Genomic DNA, 27710 nt, shown 5'->3' with positions numbered 1-27710 from the left:
CTGGGCTACGGGTCCCACACACACTGACTCTCACTGGGGTATGGGTTCCACACACACTGACTCTCACTGCGGTACGGTTCCCACACACACTGACCCTCACTGGGGTACGGGTCCCACACATACTGATACTCTCTAGGGTACGGGTCCCACACACACTGACTCTCACTGGGCTGCGGGTCCCACACACACTGACTCTCACTGGGGTATGGGTTCCACACACACTGACTCTCACAATGGTACGGGTCCCATTCACACTGACTCTCACTGGGGGTACGGAACCCACACACACTGACACTCACTGGAGTACGGGTCCCACACACACTGACTCTTACTGGGGTGGGGGTCCCACACACACTGACTATCACTGGGGTATGGGGCCCACACTCACTGACTCTCACTGGGGTACGGTCCCACACACACTGACTCTCACTGGGGTACGGTTCCCACACACATTGACTCTCACTGGGGTACGGGTTCCACACAAACTGACCTTTACTGGGGTACGGGTCCCACAATAACTGACTCTCACTGGGGTACGGGTCCCACACACACTTATTCTCACTGGGGTACGGGTCCCACAATAACTGACTCTAACTGGGGTACAGGTCCCACACACACTGATTCTCACTGGGGTGGGGGTCTCAGACATATTGATACTCTCACTGGGGTATGGGTCCCACACACACTGACTCTCACTGGGGTATGGGTCCCACACTCACTGACTCTCACTGGGGTCCGGTCCCACACACACTGACTCTCACTGGGGTACGGATCCCACACACACTGACTCTCACTGGGGTACGGATCCCACACAAACTGACCTTTACTGGGGTACGGGTCCCACAATAACTGAATCTCACTGCGGTACGGGTCCCACACACACTTATTCTCACTGGGGTACGGGTCCCACAATAACTGACTCTAACTGGGGTACGGGTCCCACACACACTGACTCTCACTGGGGTACAGGTCCCACACACACTGACTCTCACTGGGGTACAGGTCCCACACACACTGACTCTCACTGGGCTAAGGGTCACACACAGTGACTCTCACTGGGGTACGGGTTCCACACACACTGACTCTCACTGGGGTACGGGTCCCACACACACTGACTCTCACTGGGGTACGGGTTCCACACACACTGACTCTCACTGGGGTACGGGTCCCACACACACTGACTCTCACTGGGGTACGGATTCTACACACACTGACTCTCACTGGGGTGGGGGTCCCAGACATACTGATAGTCTCCAGGGTACGTGTCCCACACACACTGACTCTCACTGGGCTAAGGGTCACACACAGTGACTCTCACTGGGGTACGGGTTCCACAGACACTGACTCTCACTGGGGTACGGGTCCCACACACACTGACTCTCACTGGGGTACAGTCCTATACACACTGACTCTCACTGGGGTATGGGTCCCACACACACTGACTCTCACTGGGGTAGGGGTCCCACACACACTGACTCGCACTGGGGTAAGGGTTCCACACACACTGACTCTCACTGGGGTACGGTTCCTACATCCACTGACTCTCACTGGGGTACGGGTCCCACACACACTGACTCTCACTGGGGTAAGGGTCCCACACACACTGACTCTCACTGGGGTACGGGTCCCACACACACTGACTCTCACTGGGGTACAGTCCTATACACTCTGACTCTCACTGGGGTATGGGTCCCACACACACTGACTCTCACTGGGGTACGGGTCCCACACACACTGACTCTCACTGGGGTACGGGTCCCACACACACTGACTCTCACTGGGGTACGGGTTCCACACACACTGACTCTCACTGGGGTATGGGTCCCACACACACTGACTCTCACTGGGCTACGGGTCCCACACACACTGACTCTCACTGGGGTACGGGTCCCACACACACTGACTCTCACTGGGGTATGGGTCCCACACACTGACTCTCACTGGGGTACGGGTCCCACACACACTGACTCTCACTGGGGTACGGGTCCCACACACACTGACTCTCACTGGGGTACGGGTCCCACACACACTGACTCTCACTGGGGTATGGGTCCCACACACACTGACTCTCACTGGGGTATGGGTCCCACACACACTGACTCTCACTGGGGTACGGGTCCCACACACACTGACTCTCACTGGGGTACAGGTCCCACACACACTGACTCTCACTGGGGTACAGGTCCCACACACACTGAGTCTCACTGGGGTATGGGTCCCACACACACTGACTCTCACTGGGGTACGGGTTCCACACACACTGAGTCTCACTGGGGTATGGGTCCCACACACACTGACTCTCACTGGGGTACGGGTCCCACACACACTGACTCTCACTGGGGTATGGGTCCCACAATAACTGACTCTCACTGGGCTACGGGTCCCACACACTTTTATTCTCACTGGGGTACGGGTCCCACACACACTTATTCTCACTGGGGTAGGGGTCCCACAATAACTGACTCTCACTGGGGTACGGGTCCCACACACACTGACTCTCACTGGGGTAAGGGTCCCACACACACTGACTCTCACTGGGGTACGGGTACCACAGATACTGACTCTCACTGCGGTAAGGCTCCCACACTCACTAACTCGCACTGGGGTAAGGGTTCCACACACACTGACTCTCACTGGGGTACGGTTCCTTCATCCACTGACTCTCACTGGGGTACGGGTCCCACACACACTGACTCTCACTGGGGTACGGGTCCCACACACACTGACTCTCACTGGGATATGGGTCCCACAGACACTGACTGTCACTGGGGTACAGGTCCCACACACACTGAGTCTCACTGGGGTATGGGTCCCACACTCACTGACTCTCACTGGGGTACGGTCCCACACACACAGACTCTCACGGGGCTAAGGGTCCCACACACACTAACTCTCACTAGGGTGGGGGTCCCACACATGCTGATACTCTCTGGGGTACGGGTCCCACACACATTGACTCTCACTGGGGTATGGGTCCCACACTCACTGACTCTCACTGGGGTACAGGTCCCACGCACACTGACTCTCACTGGGGTATGGGTCCCACACACACTGACTCTTACTGGGGTACAAGTCCCACACACACTGACGCTCACTGAGGTATGGGTCCCACACACACTGACTCTCAGTATGGTACAGGTCCCACACACTGACTCTCATTGGGGTACAGTCCCACACACACTGACTCTCACTGGGGTACACGTCCCACACACACTGACTCTCACTGGGCTACGGGTCCCACACACACTGACTCTCACTGTGGTAGGGGTCCCACACACACTGACTCTCACTGGGGTAAGGGTCCCACACACACTGACTCTCACTGGGATAGGGGTCCCACACAAACTGACCTTTACTCGGGTACGGGTCCCACAAACACTGACTCTCACTGGGGTACGGTCCCACACACCTGACTCTCACTGGGCTACGGGTCCCACACACACTGAGTCTCACTGGGGTACGGGTACCACACACACTTATTCTTACTGGGGTACGGGTCCCACATACACTGACTCTCACTGGGGTACGGGTCCAACACACACTGACTCTCACTGGGGTAGGGGTCCCACACATACTGACTCTCACTGGGGTACATTTCCCACACACACTGACTCTCACTGGGGTAAGGGTCCCACACACACTGACTCTCACTGGGGTACGGGTCCCACACAGTGACTCTCACTGGGGTACGGATCCCACAAACACTGACTCTCACTGGGGTACGTGTCCCACACACACTGACTCTCACTGGGGTACAGTCCTATACACACTGACTCTCACTGGGATACGGGTCCCACACATACTTATTCTCACTGGGGTACGGGTCCCACACACACTGACTCTCACTGGGCTAAGGGTCCCACACACACTGACTCTCACTGGCGTACAGTCCCACACACACTGACTCTCACTGGGGTGGGGGTCCCACACATACTGATACTCTCTGGGGTACGGGTCCCACACACACTGACTCTCACTGGGGTACGGGTCCCACACACACTGACTCTCACTGGGGTATGGGTCCCACACTCACTGACTCTCACTGGGGTACAGTCCCACACACACTGATTCTCACTGGGGTACGGATCCTACACACACTGACTCTCACTGGGGTACGGGTCCCACAGACACTGACCCTTAGTGGGATACGGATCCCACACACACTGACTCTAACTGGGGTATGGGTTCCACACAGACTGACTCTCACTGGGGTACTGTCCCACACACACTGACTCTCACTGAGGTACGGGTCCCACACACAATGACTCTCACTGGGGTAACGGTCCCACACACACTGACTCTCACTGAGGTACATGTCCCACACACACTGACTCTCACTGGGGTACGGGTCCCACATACTGACTCTCGCTGGGGTAAGGGTCCCACACACACTGACTCTCACTGGGGTATGGGTCCCACACACACTGACTCTCACTGGGGTATGGGTCTCACACACACTGACTCTCACTGGGGTAACGGTCGCACAATAACTGACTCTAACTGGGGTACAGGTCCCACACACACTTATTCTCACTGGGGTACGGGTCCCACACACACTGACTCTCACTGGGCTAAGGGTCCCACACACACTGACTCTCACTGGGGTACAGTCCCACACACACTGACTCTCACTGGGGTGGGGTCCCACACATACTGATACTCTCTGGGGTACGGGTCCCACATACTGACTCTCGCTGGGGTAAGGGTCCCACACACACTGGCTCTCACTGGCGTACGTGTCCCACACACACTGACTCTCACTGGGGTACGGGTCCCACATACTGACTCTCACTGGTGTAAGGGTCCCACACACTGACTCTCACTGGGGTACAGGACCCACACACACTGACTCTAACAATGGTACGATTCCCATTCACACTGACTCTCACTGGGGTACGGATCCCACACACACTGACTCTCACTGGGGTATGGGTCCCACACACACCGACTCTCACTGGGGTATGGGTCTCACACACACTGACTCTCACTGGGGTGCGGGTCTCACACACACTGACACTCACTGGGGTACGGTCCCACACACACTGACTCTCACTGGGATACGGATCCCACACACACTGACTCTCACTGGGGTACGGGTCCCACAAACACTTATTCTCACTGAGATACGGGTCCCACAATAACTGACTCTAACTGGGGTACGGGTCCCACACACAATGACTCTCACTGGGGTACGGGTCCCACACACACTGACTCTCACTGGGATAGGGGTCCCACACACACTTATTCTCACTGGGGTACGGGTCCCACACACACTGACTCTCACTGGGCTATGGGTCCAACACACACGTATTCTCACTGGGGTATGGGTCCCACACACACTTATTCTCACTGGGGTACGGGTCCCACACACACTGACTCTCACTGGGCTATGGGTCCCACACACACGTATTCTCACTGGGGTATGGGTCCCACACACACTTATTCTCACTGGGGTACGGGTCCCACACACACTGACTCTCACTGGGGTATGGGTTCCACTCACACTGACTCTCACTGAGGTACGGGTCCCACACACACTGACTCTCACTGGGGTAACGGTCCCACACACACTGACTCTCACTGGGGTACGGATCCCACAAACACTGACTCTCACTGGGGTACGGGTCCCACACACACTGACTCTCACTGCGGTACGTGTCCCACACACGCTGAATCTCACTGGGGTACGGGTCCCACACACTGACTCTCACTAGGGTACGGGTCCCACACAAACTGACCCTCACTGGGGTACGGGTCCCACAGACACAGACTCTCACTGGAGTACGGGTCCAGCACACACTGACTCTCACTGGGGTACGGGTTCCACACAAACTGACCCTCACTGGGGTACGGGTCCCACAATAACTGAGTCTAACTGGGTTACGGGTCCCACACACACTGACTCTCACTGAGGTACGGGTCCCACACACAATGACTCCCACTGGGGTAACGGTCCCACACACACTGACTCTCACTGGGGTACGGGTCCCACACACACTGACTCTCACTGGGGTACGTGTCCCATACACACTGACTCTCACTGGGGTACGGGTCCCACACACTGACTCTCACTGGGGTACAGGACCCACACACACTGACTCTCACTGGGGTACGGATTCTACACACACTGACTCTCACTGTGGTAGGGGTCCCACACACACTGACTCTCACTGGGGTAAGGGTCCCACACACACTGACTCTCACTGGGATAGGGGTCCCACACAAACTGACTCTCACTGTGGTAGGGGTCCCACACACAATGACTCTCACTGGGGTAAGGGTCCCACACACACTGACTCTCACTGGGGTACACGTCCCACACACACTGACTCTCACTGGGCTACGGGTCCCACACACACTGACTCTCACTGGGCTACGGGTCCCACACACACTGACTCTCACTGGGCTACGGGTCCCACACACACTGACTCTCACTGTGGTAGGGGTCCCACACACACTGACTCTCACTGGGGTAAGGGTCCCACGCACACTGACTCTCACTGGGATAGGAGTCCCACACAAACTGACCTTTACTCGGGTACGGGTCCCACAAACACTGACTCTCACTCGGGTACGGTCCCACACACACTGACTCTCACTGAGGTACAGGTCCCACAGACACTGACTCTCAATGTGGTATGGGTCCCACACACACTGACTCTCACTGGGGTACGGGTCCCACACACACCGACTCTCACTGGGGTACGGGTCCCACACAGACTGACTCTCACTGGGGTACAGTCCTACACACACTGACTGTCACTGGGGTATGGGTACCACACACACTGACTCTCACTTGGGTACGGGTCCCACACACAGTGACTATCACCGGGGTACAGGTTCCACACCCACTGACTCTCACTGGGGTACGGGTCCCACAGACACTGACTCTCACTGGTGTACGGATCCCACACACACTGATTCTCACGGGGATACAGGTCCCACACACACTGACTCTCACTGGGGTACGGGTCCCACAGACACTGACCCTTTGTGGGGTACGGATCCCACACACACTGACTCTAACTGGGCTATGGGTTCCACACAGACTGACTCTCACTGGGGTACTGCCCACACACACTGACTCTCACTCGGGTACGGGTCCGACACAAACTGACCCTCACTGGAGTACGGGTCCCGCACACACTGACTCTCACTGGGGTACGGGTTCCACACAAACTGACCCTCACTGGGGTAAGGGTCCCACAATAACTGACTCTAACTGGGTTACGGGTCCCACACACACTGACTCTCACTGAGGTATGGGTCCCACACACAATGACTCTCACTGGGGTAACGGTCCCACACACACTGACTCTCACTGGGGTACGGGTCCCACATACTGACTCTCGCTGGGGTAAGGGTCCCACACACACTGACTCTCACTGGGGTATGGGTCCCACATACTGACTCTCACTTGTGTAAGGGTCCCACACACACTGACTCTCACTAGTGTACGGGTCCCACACAGTGACTCTCACTGGGGTACGGGTCCCACACACTGACTCTCACTGGGGTACAGGACCCACACACACTGACTCTCACTGGGGTACGGATCCCACACACACTGACTCTCACTGGGGTATGGGTCCCACACACACCGACTCTCACTGGGGTATGGGTCTCACACACACTGACTCTCACTGGGGTGCGGGTCTCACACACACTGACACTCACTGGGGTACGGTCCCACACACACTGACTCTCACTGGGATACGGATCCCACACACACTGACTCTCACTGGGGTACGGGTCCCACAAACACTTATTCTCACTGAGATACGGGTCCCACAATAACTGACTCTAACTGGGGTACGGGTCCCACACACAATGACTCTCACTGGGGTACGGGTCCAACACACACTTATTCTCACTGGGGTACGGGTCCCACACACACTGACTCTCACTGGGCTATGGGTCCCACACACACGTATTCTCACTGGGGTATGGGTCCCACACACACTTATTCTCACTGGGGTACGGGTCCCACACACACTGACTCTCACTGGGCTATGGGTCCCACACACACGTATTCTCACTGGGGTATGGGTCCCACACACACTTATTTTCACTGGGGTACGGGTCCCACACACACTGACTCTCACTGGGGTATGGGTTCCACTCACACTGACTCTCACTGAGGTACGGGTCCCACACACACTGACTCTCACTGGGGTACGGATCCCACAAACACTGACTCTCACTGGGGTACGGGTCCCACACACACTGACTCTCACTGGGGTACGTGTCCTACACACACTGAATCTCACTGGGGTACGGGTCCCACACACTGACTCTCACTAGGGTACGGGTCCCACACAAACTGACCCTTACTGGGGTACGGGTCCCACAGACACAGACTCTCACTGGAGTACGGGTCCAGCACACACTGACTCTCACTGGGGTACGGGTTCCACACAAACTGACCCTCACTGGGGTACGGGTCCCACAATAACTGACTCTAACTGGGTTACGGGTCCCACACACACTGACTCTCACTGAGGTACGGGTCCCACACACAATGACTGTCACTGGGGTAACGGTCCCACACACACTGACTCTCACTGGGGTACGGGTCCCACACACACTGACTCTCACTGGAGTACGTGTCCCATACACACTGACTCTCACTGGGGTACGGGTCCCACACACTGACTCTCACTGGGGTACAGGACCCACACACACTGACTCTCACTGGGGTACGGATTCTACACACACTGACTCTCACTGTGGTAGGGGTCCCACACACACTGACTCTCACTGGGGTAAGGGTCCCACACACACTGACTCTCACTGGGATAGGGGTCCCACACACACTGACTCTCACTGTGGTAGGGGTCCCACACACAATGACTCTCACTGGGGTAAGGGTCCCACACACACTGACTCTCACTGGGGTACACGTCCCACACACACTGACTCTCACTGGGCTACGGGTCCCACACACACTGACTCTCACTGGGCTACGGGTCCCACACACACTGACTCTCACTGTGGTAGGGGTCCCACACACACTGACTCTCACTGGGATAGGAGTCCCACACAAACTGACCTTTACTCGGGTACGGGTCCCACAAACACTGACTCTCACTCGGGTACGGTCCCACACACACTGACTCTCACTGGGGTACAGGTCCCACAGACACTGACTCTCAATGTGGTATGGGTCCCACACACACTGACTCTCACTGGGGTACGGGTCCCACACACACCGACTCTCACTGGGGTACGGGTCCCACACAGACTGACTCTCACTGGGGTACAGTCCTACACACACTGACTGTCACTGGGGTATGGGTACCACACACACTGACTCTCACTTGGGTACGGGTCCCACACACAGTGACTATCACCGGGGTACAGGTTCCACACCCACTGACTCTCACTGGGGTACGGGTCCCACACACACTGACTCTCACTTGGGTACGGGTCCCACACACAGTGACTATCACCGGGGTACAGGTTCCACACCCACTGACTCTCACTGGGGTACGGGTCCCACACACACTGACTCTCACTTGGGTACGGATCCCACACACACTGATTCTCACGGGGATACAGGTCCCACACACACTGACTCTCACTGGATTACAAGTACCACATATACTGACTCTCACTTGGGTACCTGTCCCAGACACACTGACTCTTACTGGGGTGGGGGTCCCACACACACTGACTATCACTGGGGTATGGGGCCCACACTCACTGACTCTCACTGGGGTACGGTCCCACACACACTGACTCTCACTGGGGTACGGATCCCACACACACTGACTCTCACTGGGGTACGGGTTCCACACAAACTGACCTTTACTGGGGTACGGGTCCCACAATAACTGACTCTCACTGGGTTACGGGTCCCACACACACTTATTCTCACTGGGGTACGGGTCCCACAATAACTGACTCTAACTGGGGTACAGGTCCCACACACACTGACTCTCACTGGGGTAAGGGTCCCACACACACTGACTCTCACTGGGGTAGGGGTCCCACACACACTGACTCTCACTGGGGTACAGGTCCCACACACACTGACTCTCACTGCGGTACGGGTTCCATTCACACTGACTCTCACTGGGGTAGGGGTCCCACACACACTGACACTCACTGGGGTAAGGGTCCCACACACACTGACTCTCACTGGGGTAAGGGTCCCACACACACTGACTCTCACTGGGGTACGGGTCCCACAATAACTGACTCACACTGGGGTACGGGTCCCACACACACTGACTCTCACGGGGCTAAGGGTCCCACACACACTAACTCTCACTAGGGTGGGGGTCCCACACATGCTGATACTCTCTGGGGTACGGGTCCCACACACATTGACTCTCACTGGGGTATGGGTCCCACACTCACTGACTCTCACTGGGGTACAGGTCCCACGCACACTGACTCTCACTGGGGTATGGGTCCCACACACACTGACTCTTACTGGGGTACAGGTCCCACAAACACTGACGCTCACTGAGGTATGGGTCCCACGCACACTGACTCTCAGTATGGTACAGGTCCAACACACTGACTCTCATTGGGGTACAGTCCCACACACACTGACTCTCACTGGGGTACACGTCCCACACACACTGACTCTCACTGGGCTACGGGTCCCACACACACTGACTCTCACTGTGGTAGGGGTCCCACACACACTGACTCTCACTGGGGTAAGGGTCCCACACACACTGACTCTCACTGGGGTACACGTCCCACACACACTGACTCTCACTGGGCTACGGGTCCCACACACACTGACTCTCACTGTGGTAGGGGTCCCACACACACTGACTCTCACTGGGGAACGGTCCCACACACCTGACTCTCACTGGGCTACGGGTCCCACACACACTGAGTCACACTGAGTCTCACTGGGGTACGGGTACCACACACACTTATTCTTACTGGGGTACGGGTCCCACATACACTGACTCTCACTGGGGTACGGGTCCCACACACACTGACTCTCACTGGGGTAGGGGTCCCACACATACTGACTCTCACTGGGGTACATTTCCCACACACACTGACTCTCACTGGGGTATGGTTCCCACACACACTGAATCTCACTGTGGTACGGGTCCCACACACACTGACTCTCACTGTGGTACAGGTCCCACACACACTGACTCTCACTGGGGTAAGGGTCCCACACACACTGACTCTCACTGGGGTACGGGTCCCACACAGTGACTCTCACTGGGGTACGGATCCCACAAACACTGACTCTCACTGAGGTACGGGTCCCACACACACTGACTCTCACTGTGGTACAGGTCCCACACACACTGACTCTCACTGTGGTACAGGTCCCACACACACTGACTCTCACTGGTTTACGAGTCCCACACACACTGACTCTCACAGGGGTATGTGTCCCACACATACTGACTCTCACTGGGGTACGGGTTCCACACACACTGACTCTCACTGGGGTACAGTCCTACAAACACTGACTCTCACTGGGGTACAGTCCCACACACACTGACTCTCACTGGGGTATCGGTCCCACACACACTGACTCTCACTGGGGTACAGTCCCACACACACTGACTCTCACTGGGGTACGTGTCCCACACACACTGACTCTCACTGAGGTATGGGTCCCACACACACTGACTCTCACTGGGGTACGGGTCCCACACACACTGAGTCTCACTGGGTGTGGTACAGGTCCCACAGATACGGACTTTCACTGGGGTACAGGTCCCACACACACTGACTCTCACTGGTTTACGAGTCCCACACACACTGACTCTCACAGGGGTATGTGTCCCACACATACTGACTCTCACTGGGGTACGTGTCCCACACACACTGACTCTCACTGGATTTGAGTCCCACACACACTGACTCTTACTGGGGTACGTGTCCAACACACACTGACTCTCACTGGGGTACGTGTCCAACACACATTGACTCTCACTGGGTTACCTGTTCCACACACACTGACTCTCACTGGGGTAAGGGTCCCTCACACACTGACTCTCACTGGAGTATGGGTCCCACACACACTGACTCTCACTGGGGTACGGGTTCCACACACACTGACTCTCACTGGGGTACAGGTCCCACACACACTGACTCTCACTGGGGTAAGGGTCCCACACACACTGACTCTCACTGGGCTACGGGTTCCACACACACTGACTCTCACTGGGGTACGGGTTCCACACACACTGACTCTCACTGGGGTACGGGTCCCACACACACTGACTCTCACTGGGGTACGGGTCCCACACACACTGACTCTCACTGGGGTCCAGGTCCCACACACACTAACTCTCACTGGGGTACGGGTCCCACACACACTGACTCTCACTGGGGTACGCTGCATGGTCAATGGGGTGGGGGGGAGAGAGTGAAGAGAGTAGAGAGAGTTAAGAGGGAGGGGTAGAGAGGGTTAAGAAGGGGGGAGAGGGGATGGGGAGGGAGAGGGGAAGAGGATGAGGAGCTAAGGGGGAGCGAGTGTAGAGGAGGAGAGGGGCTGGAGTGGGAGAAGGGGAGGTGAGAGGAGGGAGAGGGATGGTGTGGTGCTGTAGGGAGTGAGAGGATGGGGAGGGGAGGGGGTTGAGCGAGAGGAGGGGGATGAGGGGGATTAGCAGGGAGGGGGAGAGGAAGGGAAGAGGAGAGAATGGGGGGAGAGGAGGCAGTGGAGGAGGAGGGGAGAAGATGGGGGAGGTTGTGGAGTGGGAGGGGGAGAGGGTTTGTAGAAGAGGGAGGGAAGCGGGAGGGAGAAGGGGGGAGAGAGGAAGGAGGGGGAGAGAGGGAGGTGGGAGAGAGCAGGGGTGAGGGAGAGGGGAAGAGGGAGGGAGAGGAGGAGGGGGTGATGGAGAGAGAGCAGTGGGAGGGAGGAGAGGAGGGCGTGATCGAGCAGAGAAGGGAGAGAGGAGGGAGCGTGGTTGGAGATTGGAGGGGGGAGCGAGGGTAGAGGGGGGAAGAGGGAGTAGGAGGGGGATGGGGTGAGGAGTGGGAGGGGAAGGGGAAGCGCGGGAGAAGAGGGAGGGGGACAGAGAGAAGGGAAGGTAGGGGGAGGGAGGGAGGGTGAGGGGAGGGGGGAAGTAGACAGAGCCAGGCGTGTGGGGTAAACCTTTTATCATTTAATCTGAGCAAAGACAGAGCTATGTTGGCCAGAGTTAGGAGAAGAACATAAGAACATAAGAAATAGGAGCAGGAGTCGGCCATACGGCCCCTCGAGCCTGCTCTGCCATTCAATAAGATCATGGCTGATCTGATCATGGACTCAGCTCCACTTCCCCGCCCGCTCCCCATAACCCCTTATCCCCTTAGTTTAAGAAAATGTCTATTTCTGTCTTAAATTTATTTAATGTCCCAGCTTCCACAGCTCTCTGAGGCAGCGAATTCCACAGATTCACAACCCTCTGAGAGAAGAAATTTCTCATCTCAGTTTTAAATGGACGGCCCCTTATTCTAAAATCATGCCCCCTAGTTCCAGTCTCCCTCACCAGTGGAAACATCCTCTCTGCATCCACCTTGTCAAGCCCCCTCATAATCTTATACGTTTCGATAACATCACCTCTCATTCTTTTGAATTCCAATGAGTAGAGGCCCAACCTTCTCAACCTTTCCTCATAAGTCAACCCCCTCATCTCCAGAATCAACCGAGTGAACCTTCTCTGAACTGTCTCCTACAGCAAGTATATCCTTTCGTAAATATGGAAACCAAAACTGCACGCAGTACTCCAGGTGTGGCCTCACCAATACCCTGTATAACTGTAGCAAGACTTCCCTGCTTTTATACTCCATCCCCTTTGCAATAAAGGCCAAGATTCCATTGGCCTTCCTGATCACTTGCTGTACCTGCATACTATCCTTTTGTGTTTCATGCACAAGTACCTCCAGGTCCCGCTGTACTGCAGCACTTTGCAATCTTTCTCCATTTAAATAATAACTTGCTCTTTGTTTTTTTTCTGCCAAAGTGCATAACCTCACATTTTCCAACATTATACTCCATCTGACAAATTCTTGCCCACTCACTTAGCCTGTCTATGTCCTCCTCCTGCAGCCTCTCTATGTCCTCCTCACACATTACCCTTCCTCCCATCTTTGTATCGTCAGCAAACTTGGCTACATTACGCTCAGTCCCCTCTTCCAAGTTGTTAATATAGATTGTAAATAGTTGGGGTACCAGCACTGATCCCTGCGGCACCCCAATTGTTACTGATCGCCAACCAGAGAATGAACCATTTATCCCGATTCTCTGTTTTCTGTTTGTCAGCCAATCCTCTATCCATGCTAATATATTACCCCCAACCCCGTGAACTTTTATCTTGTGCAGTAACCTTTTGTGTGGCACCTTGTCAAATGCCTTCTGGAAGTCCAAATACACCACATCCACTGGTTCCCCTTTATCCACAGGCGATTGCATACCCCCGGCGACCCAAGGTACAGCGTGACACTCTAGCAACAGAATATACAGCACAGAAGCAGGCTATTTGGCCCAACTGCTCCACACCAGCCCCCCTCCTGCCCCTCTCCATCTCACCCTATCACCATATCCCTCTATTCCTCTCTCCCTCATGTGTTTATCCAGCTTCCCCTTAAATACATCGATACTATTCGCCTCAACCCCTCCCTGTGGCAACGAGTTCCACATTCTCACCCCGCTCTCTGGGTGAAGAGGTTGCTCCTGAATTCCCAATTGGATTTATTAGTGACTGTCTTATATTTATGGCCCCCAGTTCTTCTTCTCTATGTCTCCCCTATTAAAACCCCCTCTATCAGGTCATCCCTCAGTCTTCTCGTTTCTTGAGAAAAGAGACCCAGACTGTTCAGCCTTTCTTGATAATTATAGCCTCTCAGTTCTGGTATCTGCCTTGGGAATCCTTTTTGCATCTTCTCCAGTGCCTCCAAATAGAATCACAGAAATTTACAGCGCGGGAGGAGGCCATTCGGCCCATCGTGTCCGTGCCGGCCGACAAAGAGCCACCCAGCCTAATCCCACTTTCCAGCTCTCGGTCCGTAGCCCTGTAGGTTACGGTACTTCAAGTGCACATCCAACTACTTTTAAAATGCATCCTTTTTATAATATGGAGACTAGAACGATGTGCAGTGCTCTAAGTGTGGTCTAACCAAGATCCAATACAAGTTTAACATAACTTCACTGCTTTCAATTCTATCCCTCTAGAAATGGACACTAGTGCCTGGTTTGCTTTGTTATGACCTTGTTAACCTGCGGTGCTACTTTTAGTGGTCCGTGTACCTGTTCCCCCAGATCCCTTTGCTCCTCTACCCATTTAGACTCTTATTTTCCAAGCTGTATGTGCCCTACTTATTCTTCCTACCAAAATGTACCACTTAACACTGATCGATATTGAAGTTCATTTGCCAATTAAACACCCATTCATCAAGTTTATTAATGTCTTCCTGTACGTTGTCACAGTCCTTCTCTGTATTAACGACTCCCCCACCCCCCAATTTTGAAATTGTACTTCCGATTCCTGAATCCAAATTGTTTTTGCAAATAGTGATCAATAGTGGCCCAGCACCGATCCTTGTCGGACACCGCCTCCCACCTTTTGCCAGTCTGGGTAACTAACTTTACCCCCTACTCTTTGTTTGCTGATGGTAGTCAGCTTGCTGTCCATTCTGCTACTTGTCCCCTGACTCCACACGCTCTGACCTTAGTCAGGAATCTACTCGGCAGTACCTTATCGAAGGCCTTCTGAAAATCCAAATACATTACATCTACTATATCCTCCTTATCTCCCCTTTCTGTTACTTCTTTAAAGAATTCAATCAGGTTGGTTAAGGATGATCACCTTTTTTGGAATCCATGCTGACTACTGTTTATTATATTTTCAGTTTCTAGATGTTTTTCTATTACATCTTTGAGTAAGGATTCCATTATCTGTCCTATCACCAACGTTAAACTAACTGGTCTACAGATTCCTGGACTTGCTGTATCTCCCGTTTTAAATATAGGAATCACATTCGCTGTCCACCAGTCCTCAGGTACTATTCCTTTTTCTAATGAATTGTTATATATGTGCATTAGTGCCTCTTCTATCTCCTCCCTAAATTCTTTTAATATGTGAGGATACAATCCATCCAGACCAGGTGTTTTATCCTCTCTTAAGTTTGATTGGTTTATCAATTATTACCCCTCTTTCAATCTTAAATGTGTTTATATCTTTTTTGATCTCTTCTTCCAATGTCATGCCTTTAACGTAGTAAAACATTCCAAGGCCCTTCAAAGGAGCGTTATCAAAAAACATTTGACACTGAGCCACGTTCGGAGATATTAGGACAGGTGACCAAAAGCTTGGTCAAAGAGGTAAGGTTTAAAGAGCGATTTAAAGGAGGGGAAGAGGTGGCGAGGTAGAGAGGTTTAGGGAGGGAATTCCAAAGTTTAGGGCCCAGGCAGCTGAAGGTACGGCCACCAATGATGGAGCGATTGAAATCAGGGATGCTCAAGAGGCCAGAATTGGAGGAGCGCAGAGATCTCGGAGTGTTGTAGGGCTGGAGGAGATTACAGAGATAGGAAGGGGCGAGGTCATGTAGAGATTTGAAAACAAGGATGAGAATTTTAAATTCGGGCCATCGCCAGACTGGAAGCCAATGTAGGTCAGCGAACACAGGGGGTGATGGGTGAATGGGACTTGGTGAGAGTTAGGACACGGTTAGTGAGCATGGGGTGTGATGGGTGAACGGGACTTCGTGAAAGTTAGGACATGGTCAGTGAGCATGGGGGATGATGGGTGAACGGGACTTCGTGAGAGTTAGGACACGGTCAGTGAGCACAGGGGGTGATGGGTGAATGGGACTTGGTGCGAGTTAGGACACGGGGAGCGAGCACGGAGGGGTGATGGGTGAATGGGACTTGGTGAGAGTTAGGACACGGTCAGTGAGCATGGGGTGTGATGGGTGAACGGGACTTCGTGAGAGTTAGGACACAGTCAGTGAGCACAGGGGGTGATGGGTGAATGGGACTTCGTAAGAGTTAGGACATGGTCAGTGAGCATGGGGGATGATGGGTGAACGGGACTTCATGAGAGTTAGGACACGGTCAGTGAGCACAGGGGGTGATGGGTGAATGGGACTTGGTACAAGTTAGGACACGGTCAGTGAGCACGGAGGGGTGATGGGTGAACGGGACTTCGTGAGAGTTAGGACACGGTCAGTGAGCACAGGGGGTGATGGGTGAATGGGACTTGGTACAAGTTAGGACACGGTCAGTGAGTACAAGAGGTGATGGGTGAGCGGGACTTTTTGCGAGTTAGGACACGGTCAGAGGGCATGGGGGGTGATGCGTGAATGGGACTTGGTGCGATTTAGGACACGGGGAGCGAGCACGGAGGGTGAAGGGTGAACGGGACTTGATGCAAGTTAGGACATGGTCAGTGAGCACGGGGGGTGATGGGGGAACGGGACTTGGTGTGATTTAGGACACGGGGAGCGAGCACGGTGGGTGAATAGGACACGGTGCGAGTTAGGACACGGGAAGCGAGCACGGGGGGTGATGGGGGAACGGGACTTGGTGTGATTTAGGACACGGGGAGCGAGCACGGGGGATGAATAGGACACGGTGCGAGTTAGGACAGGGGCAGTGAGCTCGGGGGGTGAAGGGTGAACAGGACTTCGTGCGAGTTAGGACACGAGCTGCCAAGTTTTGGATTGAGCTGAAGTTTACGGAGGGGTAAAGGTGATTGGCCGGCCAGGAAAGCGTTGAATAGTCGAATCTGGAATCTGGAAGCAGTGCGGTGCTGATAATTTCTGGAATGAGCAATTTCTCAGCTTTCCTGGCTGGTGGGACTCATTCAGGTTTTGATGGTCTGATGATCTTCCAGCCGCAGGGACATTCTGAATGGTTCTGGTTTAGATATTCTAGTGTAAGCACAATCTGTGCCAGATCGGGAAAGACTAAACAACAGATCAATAGAAGGTTTTAAAGTTTCACAGGGGTTTTTACAGTGAATATGGAATAGGTCTTTATACAGAGGATGGAACACAGAATGCTTTTCCAGAGGCATAGACCACTGCATCTTTTAAGGGAAAATTAGATGAATATTTGAAGCAGAGGAAGATACAGAGCTATGGGGAGAGAGCAGGGCAGTGGGATTGATACAGGGCTTCAGGGGAGAGCGGGGCAGTGGGATTGGTTTGGGATTGATACAGGGCTTCAGGGGAGAGCGGGGCAGTGGGATTAGTTTGGGACTGATGCAGGGATATGGGGAGAGAGCAGGGCAGTGGGATTAGTTTGGGATTGATACAGGGCTATGGGGAGAGCGGGGCAGTGGGATTAGTTTGGGATTGATACAGGGCTATGAGGAAAGAACGGGACAATGGGATTAATTTTGGATTGATACAGGGCTATGAGGAGAGATTGGGCAGTGGGATTAGTTTGGGATTGATACAGGGCTATGGGGAAAGAACGGGACAATGGGATTAATTTTGGATTGATACAGGGCTATGTGGAGAGAATGGGCAGTGGGATTAGTCTGGGATTGATACAGGGCTATGGGGAGAGGGCGGGGCAATGGGGTTAGATTGGGATTGATACAGGGCTATGAGGAGAGAGCGGGGCAGTGGGATTAGATTTGGATTGATACAGGGCTATGGGGAGAGAGCGGGGCAGTGGGATTAGTCTGGGATTGATACAGGGTTATGGGGAGAGAGCGGGGCAGTGGGATTAATCTGCGATTGATACAGGGCTATGGGGAGAGAGCGGGGCAGTGGGATTAGATTGGGATTGATACAGAGCTATGGGGAGAGAGCGGGGTAGTGGGATTAGATTACGATTGATACAGGGCTGTGGGGAGAGCGGGACAGTGGGATTAGATTGGGATTGCTCGAGCAGAGAGTTGGGACAGGCACGATGGCCTCCTCCTGTTCTGTAAACGTTTGTGGCCGATGATTATTTAACTTAGTGAGCATAGAGGTCAAAGTTCACAAGTCTGAAGCAAGATTTAAAAAAATATCCCCCCGAGGGCAGTGAGTGTGGAACGGACTCGCCGAGGAAATTAATTCTGGGACCTTTGAAAGGAACTGGATCAATAGCTGGTGAGAAAGGGGCTTGGGGGTTTATGAGATGTTAGAATGGTTTGATTCACATGGGGTGAAATAGTGATCCTGGGTGGGGCAGGCACCCATGGATGGGGCAAGCACCCATTATTGTGGTCATCATGTAGGAAGAGTGGGATGAGTAGGTTCCTCATCCTGGTTTTCTTCTGAATGTGACAGAAGAGTTCTTAGAACCTCCAGATAGGGGGGGGCGGTTTTGTGATGTAACCCAACGGGACACTGGGCTCTTCCCAATAAGAAATCAATGTGACAAAGTCTATAGCATCACATGATGGCGAATTACTCAATGGCCACCCAGGTCTGGCAAACATTTCTCCATTCCACAGATCCACCCACCCGGGCGTGCAGAGTGTCAGTCGATCACTGCGCTCCGTGTACCTGAAACTGGCGGGAGACATGTGCTCTGTGATTCTCCTCCACTTGTTTGAACTTTGTTTCCAAGCCTCTCATTTGTGTTTCCATTTTCTCCACATACTGAAGGTCTCGCTGAGTTCGTCGATCCAGGACCTCGATAGATTGCGTCATATTCTGCACCTGGAACATTGAATGAGGAGCGAGGTTGGCTTCTGTCACCTGGCAGGTGGGGATAATTCTCTATTCAGCAACGGCCCACAGTCCAGCAGTCTCAACCTTGCTGGTGAGCTGCAGCAGGTAACACAGCACATCCGTACATAACACGAGAGAGCTGGACACAGGGCCAGCACACAGATTCTTTCTACATCTTCAGAGTTGGGAGAGAGTTGCACTCAACAGAGCCACCCAATGGCGAGAATATATATCTGCATCGTGACGGTTGACATAGCAAAATTGAATGAGAAGTGCTGATAAGTGTGACAGCAGGACTCAGGAAGTGCGCACCTCACGGTGCGTTATTACATAATACATACAGAATGAAGCCCGATAAACACCCCACCCCTCCTTACTGCGGTAACAGCAGTAGAGATTGCCAGTAACACAGGGCGCTGAGGGAGTGGGGTTACTGAGTGACAGTGTGAGGGAGCTGGATTAACATCAGTACAGATACAGTCAGTAACACAGGGTGCTGGGGGAGAGGGGTTACTCAGTGACAGTGCGAGGGAGCTGGATTAACATCAGGACAGATACAGTCAGTAACACAGGGCGCTGGGGGAGAGGGGTTACTGAGTGACAGTGTGAGGGAGCTGGATTAACATCAGTGAAGATACTGTCAGTAACACAGGGTGTTGGGGGAGAGGGGTTACTGAGTGACAGTGTGAGGGAGCTGGATTAACATCAGTACAGATACAATCAGTGACACAGGGCGCTGGGGGAGAGGGGTTACTGAGTGACAGTGTGAGGGAGCTGGATTAACATCAGTACAGATACAGTCAGTAACACAGGGTGCTGGGGGAGAGGGGTTACTGAGTGACAGTGTGAGGGAGCTGGATTGACATCAGTACAGTTACAGTCAGTAACACAGGGCGCTGGGGGAGAGGGGTTACTGAGTGACAGTGTGAGGGAGCTGGATTAACATCAGTACAGATACAGTCAGTAACACAGGGCACTGGGGGAGAGGGGTTACTGAGAGACAGTGTGAGGGAGGTGGATTAACATCAGCACAGATACAGTCAGTAACACAGGGTGCTGGGGGAGAGGGGTTACTGAGTGACAGTGTGAGGGAGCTGGATTAACATCAGTACAGTTACAGTCAGTAACACAGGGCACTGGGGGGGAGAGGGGTTACTCAGTGACAGTGCGAGGGAGCTGGATTAACATCAGGACAGATACAGTCAGTAACACAGGGCACTGGGGGAGAGGGGTTACTGAGAGACAGTGTGAGGGAGGTGGATTAACATCAGCACAGATACAGTCAGTAACACAGGGTGCTGGGGGAGAGGGGTTACTGAGTGACAGTGTGAGGGAGCTGGATGAACATCAGTACAGATACAGTCAGTAACACAGGGCGCTAGGGGAGAGGGGTTACTGAGTGACAGTGTGAGGGAGATTAACATCAGTACAGATACAGTCAGTAACACAGGGCATTGGTGGAGAGGGGTTAGTGAGTGACAGTGTGAGGGAGCTGGATTAACATCAGTACAGATACAGTCAGTAACACAGGGTGCTGGGGGAGAGGGGTTACTGAGTGACAGTGTGAGGGAGCTGGATTAACATCAGTACAGATACAGTCAGTAACTCAGGGCGCTGGGGGTGAGGGGTTACTGAGTGACAGTGTGAGGGAGCTGGATTAACATCAGTACAGATACAGTCAGTAACACAGGGTGCTGGGGGAGAGGGGTTACTGAGTGACAGTATGAGGGAGCTGGATTAACATCAGTACAGATACAGTCAGTAACACAGGGCGCTGGGGGAGAGAGGTTACTGAGTGACAGTGCGAGGGAGCTGGATTAACATCAGGACAGATACAGTCAGTAACACAGGGTGCTGGGGGAGAGGGGTTACTGAGTGACAGTATGAGGGAGCTGGATTAACATCAGTACAGATACAGTCAGTAACACAGGGCGCTGGGGGAGAGGGGTTACTGAGTGACAGTGTGAGGGAGCTGGATTAACATCAGTGAAGATACAGTCAGTAACACAGGGCGCTGGGGGAGAGGGGTTACTGAGTGACAGTGTGAGGGAGCTGGATTAACATCAGTACAGATACAGTCAGTAACACAGGGCTCTGGGGGAGAGGGGTTACTGAGTGACAGTGTGAGGGAGCTGGATTAACATCAGTACAGATAAAGTCAGTAACACAGGGTGCTGGGGGAGAGGGGTTACTGAGTGACAGTGTGAGGGAGCTGGATTAACATCAGTACAGATACAGTCAGTAACACAGGGCGCTGGGGGAGAGGGGTTACTGAGTGACAGTGTGAGGGAGCTGGATTAACATCAGTACAGATAAAGTCAGTAACACAGGGTGCTGGGGGAGAGGGGTTACTGAGTGACAGTGTGAGGGAGCTGGATTAACATCAGTACAGATACAGTCAGTAACACAGGGCGCTGGGGGAGAGGGGTTACTGAGTGACAGTGTGAGGGAGCTGGATTAACATCAGTACAGATACAGTCAGTGACACAGGGCGCTGGGGGAGAGGGGTTACTGAGTGACAGTGTGAGGGAGCTGGATTAACATCAGTACAGATACAGTCAGTAACACAGGGTGCTGGGGGAGAGGGGTTACTGAGTGACAGTGTGAGGGAGCTGGATTAACATCAGTACAGATACAGTCAGTAACACAGGGTGCTGGGGGAGAGGGGTTACTGAGTGACAGTGTGAGGGAGATTAACATCAGTAGAGATACAGTCAGTAACACAGGGCGCTGGGGGAGAGGGGTTACTGAGTGACAGTGTGAGGGAGCTGAAAAGTAGAAAGTGAATTTGGAAGACAGAGGAAACAAGGGATTATGATATTATAGCTATTACTGAGATATGGTTGAAGGAAGGTCAGGAATGGCATCTCAACATTCTTGGGTACAGGGTTTTCAGACAGGATAGAGAGGGGAGTAAAAAGGCGGGTGCTCACACTTTTGATTAAAAAAAAAGTTACAGCTGTGAGAAGAGATGATATGTTGGAGAGATCATCAAACGAGGCCATATGGGTTGAATTGAAGAACTAAATAGGGGCAATCACACTGCGGGGACCCCAAACAGTCAGATGGAGATAGAAGAACAAATATAAGAACATAAGAAATAGGAGCAGGAGTCGGTCATTCGGCCCCTCGAGCCTGCTCCGCCATTTAATACGACCATGGCTGATCCGATCATGGACTCAGCTCCACTTCCCCGCCCGCTCCCCATAACCCTTTATTCCCTGATCGCTCAAAAATCTGTCCATCTCCGCCTTAAATATATTCAATGACCCAGCCTCCACAGCTCTCTGGGGCAGAGAATTCCACAGATTTACAACCCTCTGAGAGAAGAAATTCCTCTTCATCTCAGTTTTGAATGGGGCGGTCCCTTTTTCTGAGACTATGCCCCCTAGTTTTATGTTCCCTCATGAGTGGAAATATCCTCTCTGCATCCACCCTGTCAAGCCCCCTCATTATCTTATATATTTCGATAAAATCACCTCTCATTCTTCTGAACTCCAATGAGTATAGGCCCAACCTGCTCAACCTATCTTCATAAGTCAACCCCTTCATCTCCAGAATCAACCGAGTGAACCTTCTCTGAACTGCCTCCAATGCAAGTATATCCTTCCTTAAATACGGAGACCAAAACTGTACGCAGTACTCCAGGTGTGGCCTCACCAATACCCTGTACAGTTGTAGCAGGACTTCTCTGCTTTTATACTCTATCCCCCCGGCAATAAAGGCCAACATTCTATTTCCCTTCCTGATCACTTGCTGTACCTGCAGACTAACTTTTTGTGTTTCATGCACAAGGGCCCCCAGGCCCCTCTGTACTGCAACACTTTGCAATTTTTCTCGATTTAAATTATAATTTGCTTTTCTATTTTTTCTGCCAAAGTGGATAACCTCACATTTTCCCACATTATACTCCATCTGCCAAATTTTTGCCCACTCACTTAGCCTGTCTATATCCCTTTGCAGATTTTTTGTGTCCTCCTCACAATTTACTTTCCCGCCCATCTTTGAATCATCAGCAAACTTGGCTCCATTACACTCGGTCCCTTCTTCAAAGTCATTAATATAGATTGTAAATAGTTGAGGCCCCAGCACCGATCCCTGTGGCACCCCACTAGTTACTGATTGCCAATTGGAAAATGACCCGTTTATTCCGACTCTCTGTTTGCTGTTAGTTAGCCAATCCTCTATCCATGCTAATATATTACCCCAAACCCCGTGAGCTTTTATCTTGTGCAGTAACCTTTTATGTGGCATCTTATCGAATGCCTTCTGGAAACCCAAATACATAACATCCACTGGTTCCCCCTTATCCACGCTGCTCGTTACATCCTCAAAGAACTCCAGCAAATTTGTCAAACCTAATTTCCCTTTCATAAAACCATGCTGACTCTGCTTGATTGAATCATTCTTTTCCAAATGTCCCACTACTGCTTTCTTAACAATGGACTCCAGCATTTTCCCAATGACGGATGTTAGGCTAACTGGTCTATAATTTTTGCTTTCTGTCTGCCTCCTTTTTTAAATAGGTTTTGCAATCCGCTGGGACCTCCGCAGAATCCAGAGAATTTTGGTAGATTACAACCAATGCATCCACTATCTCTGCAGCCACTTCTTTTCAGACCCTGGGATGTAAGCCATCAGGTCCCGGGGACTTGTCTGCCTTTAGTCCCATTATTTTACTGAGTACTACTTCATTCGTGATAGTGATTGTATTAAGTTCCTCCCTCCCTGTAGCCCCTTGATTGTCCACTATAGGGATGTTTTTAGTGTCTTCTATCGTGAAGACCAATACAAAATATTTGTTTAAAGTCTCTGCCATTTCCCTGTTCCCCGTTATTAATTCCCCAGTCTCATCCTCCAGGTGACCAACATTTACTTTAGCCACTCTTTTCCTTTTTATGTACCTGTAGAAACTCTTACTATCTGTTTTGATATTTCGTGCTAGTTTACCTTCATAATCTATCTTCCCTCTCTTTATATTTTTTTTTAGTTGTTCTTTGCTGGCTTTTAAAAGTTTCCCAATCCTCTGGCCTCCCACTAGTCTTGGCCACATTGTATGCCCTTGTTTTCAATTTGATACCCTCCCTTATTTCCTTAGTTAGCCACGGATAGTTATCCCTTCTCTTACAGTCTTTCCTTCTCATTGGGATATATTTTTGTTGCGAGTTATGAAATATCTCCTTAAATGTCTTCCACTGATCATCGACCGTCCCACACTTTAATCTATTTTCCCAGTCCACTTTAGCCAACTCTGTCCTCATACCTTTGTAGTCTCCTTTATTTAAGCTCAGGACACCGGTTTGAGAACCAACTTTCTCACCCTTGAACTGAATTTGAAATTCAACCATGTTATGGTCACTCATTGCTAGAGGATCCTTTATTATGAGATCATTTATTAATCCTGTCTCATTACACGGTACCACATCTAAGATAGCCCGCTCCCTGGTCGGTTCCGCAACATACTGTTCAAGGAAACTATCCCGGATACACTCTATGAGCTCTTCCTCAAGGCTACCCTGGCCAATTTGCTTTGTCCAATCAATATGAAGATTAAAATCGCCCATGATTATTGCCGTTCCTTTTTTACAAGCCCTCATTGATTTATACTCTGTCCAACAGTTTAGCTACTGTTAGGGGGCCTATTGACACACCCACCAGCAACTTTTTCCCCATATTATTCCTTATTTCCAGCGAAATTGACTGAACATCTTGATCTGCTGCACCAACATCGTTTCTCACTGTCACACTGATCTCATCCTTTATTAACAGAACTACCCCACCTCCTTTTGCTTTCTGTTTGTCCTTCCGAATTGTCAAATACCCTGAATATTTAATTCTCAGCCTTGGTCACCTTGCAACCATGTCTCTGTAATGGCAATCAGATCATACTTATTTGTATCTATTAGTGCTGTCAACTCATCTATTTTGTTAAGAATGCTGCATGCATTCAGATAAAGAGCTTTTAAAATTGTTTTTTTTATCATTTTTTCCTGCTTGACCTCACTTTCTGATACACTTTTATGTTTATACATTCTGTCCCTTCCTGTCACGCTCTGGTTTTCATTTTTCCCAGTGCCACTCTACTCTATTGCCTTCTCCTTATTCCTTGACTGTTTAAATTTCCACTCTCCTGAAGCCTATGTGGGCAAATTGCTGCAAAGTGCAAAAACGACAAAGCTGCGATAGTGGAGGGTTTCAACTACTCTAATATTAACTGGGAAAAGGGCAGTGTGAATGGTACAGAGGGTGCGGAACTCCTAAAATGGTTTCAGGAGAACGCCAGTATGTAACAAGCCCAACAAGGGAGGGGCGATTCTGGACTTGGTTTTGGGGAATGAAGAGGGGCAGGTGGAAGGGGTATCAGTGGGAGAGCATGTTGGTGCTAGTGATCATAATTCAGTAAGAGTTAGGGTAGTTATGGAAAAGGACAAAGGTGGACCAGGAATAAAAGTTCTTAATTGGGGTAAAGCCAATTTTTCTGATTTGAGATAGGATTTGACCAAAGTGGACTGGAAACGGTTACTTGATGGTAAATCAGTGTCAGAGCAGTGGGAGGCATTCAAGGAGGAGATCCTGAGGGTACAGAGTGAGTATGTTCCTTAAAAAAGAGGGTGAGGCTAGGTACATACAGGGTAAGATAAAGAAAAAAAGGGAAGCTTATGACAGATACTGGGAACTCGACACTGCAGAAACTTTAGAGGAGTATAAGAAGTGCAGGGGTGCAATTAAAAAAGATATCAAGAAAGCAAAGAGAGAGCATGAAAGAATGTTGGCAAGTAAAATCAGGAAAAACCCAAAGATGTTTTATAAATACATTAAGAGCGAGGGGATAGCTAGAGACAGAGTGAGACCTATTAGAGACCATAAAGGAAATCTGTGTGTGGAGGCAGAAGGCGAGGGTATGATTCTTAATGAATACCTTGCATCTGTTTTCATAAAAGAGAGGGGCGATGCAGACTTTGCAATGAGGGAGGAGGAGTGTGAAATATTAGATAAGATAAACATAGTGAGAGAGGAAGTATTAAAGGGCTTAGCAGTTTTGAAAGTGGATAAATCCCCAGGCCCGGATGAAATGTATTCCAGGCTGTTAAGCAAAGCAAAAGAGGAAATAGCAGAGGCTCTGACCATCATTTTCCAATCCTCTCTGGCTACAGGTGTGGTGCCAGAGGACTGGAGGCCTGCTAATGTTGTACCTTTGTTTAAAAAGAGAGAAAGGGATAGACCGAGTAATTATAGGCCCGTCAGCCTAACCTCGGTGATGGGAAAATTATTGGAAAAAATTCTGAGGGACAGGATAAATCTTCATTTGGAAAGACATGGATTAATCAAGGGCAGTCAGCGTGGATTTGTTAAGGGGTGGTCATGTCTGAATAACTTGATTGAATTTTCGAGGAGGTAACCAGGAGGGTTGGTGAGGGCAGTGTGTATGATGTAGTGGGTATGGATTTTAGCAAAGCTTTTGATAAGGTCCCACATGGCAGACTGGTCACGAAAGTAAAAGCCCATGGGGTCCAGGGCAAAGTGGCAAGTTGGACCCAAAATTGGCTCAGAGGCAGGAGGCAAAGGGTAATGATTGATGGGTGTTTTTGTGACTGGAAAGCTGTATCCAGTGGGGTTCCGCAGGGCTCGTGCTGGGTCCCTTGCTTTTTGTGGTATATATCAATGATTTGAACTTAACTGTTGGGGGTATGATTAAGAAGTTTGCAGATGATACTAAAATCGGCCGTGTGGTTGATAATGAAAAAAAAGCTGTGGACTGCAGGAAGATATCAATGTACTGATCAGGTGGGCAGAGCAGTGACAAATGGAATTCAATCCGGATAAGTGTGAGGTAATGCATTTGGGGAGGGCTAACAAGGCAAGGGAATATACATTAAATGGTAGCACACTGAGAAGTGTAGAGGAACAGTGAGACCTTGGAGTGCAGGTCCACAGATCCCTGAAGGTAGCAGGCCACGTAGATAAGGTGGTTAAAAAGGCATACGGAATACTTGTCTTTATTAGTTGAGGCATGGAATACAAGAGCAGGGAGGTTATGCTTGAACTGTATAAAATACTGGTTAGGCCACAGCTGGAGTACTGCGTGCAGTTCTGGTCACCACATTACAGGAAAGATG

General features: G+C 51.5%; 1 protein-coding gene across 2 annotated transcripts in view; it reads right to left on the bottom strand.

The window, feature by feature from the left end:
- LOC139233100 (noelin-like) overlaps positions 1-27710 on the bottom strand; it is a 370166-nt gene that overhangs the window by 307543 nt on the left and 34913 nt on the right. For both annotated transcript variants that reach the window (XM_070863624.1, XM_070863623.1), the window contains exon 3: positions 19426-19581. In XM_070863624.1, coding sequence (XP_070719725.1) covers positions 19426-19581 — 156 coding nt within the window. The remainder of the gene's footprint in view (positions 1-19425; positions 19582-27710) is intronic.

The sequence above is a fragment of the Pristiophorus japonicus genome, chromosome 20, assembly GCF_044704955.1.
Source record: "Pristiophorus japonicus isolate sPriJap1 chromosome 20, sPriJap1.hap1, whole genome shotgun sequence".
NCBI lineage: Eukaryota > Metazoa > Chordata > Chondrichthyes > Pristiophoridae > Pristiophorus > Pristiophorus japonicus.
The sequence above is the reverse complement of the archived record's forward strand: the minus strand, read 5'-3'. Positions and strand labels throughout refer to the sequence as shown.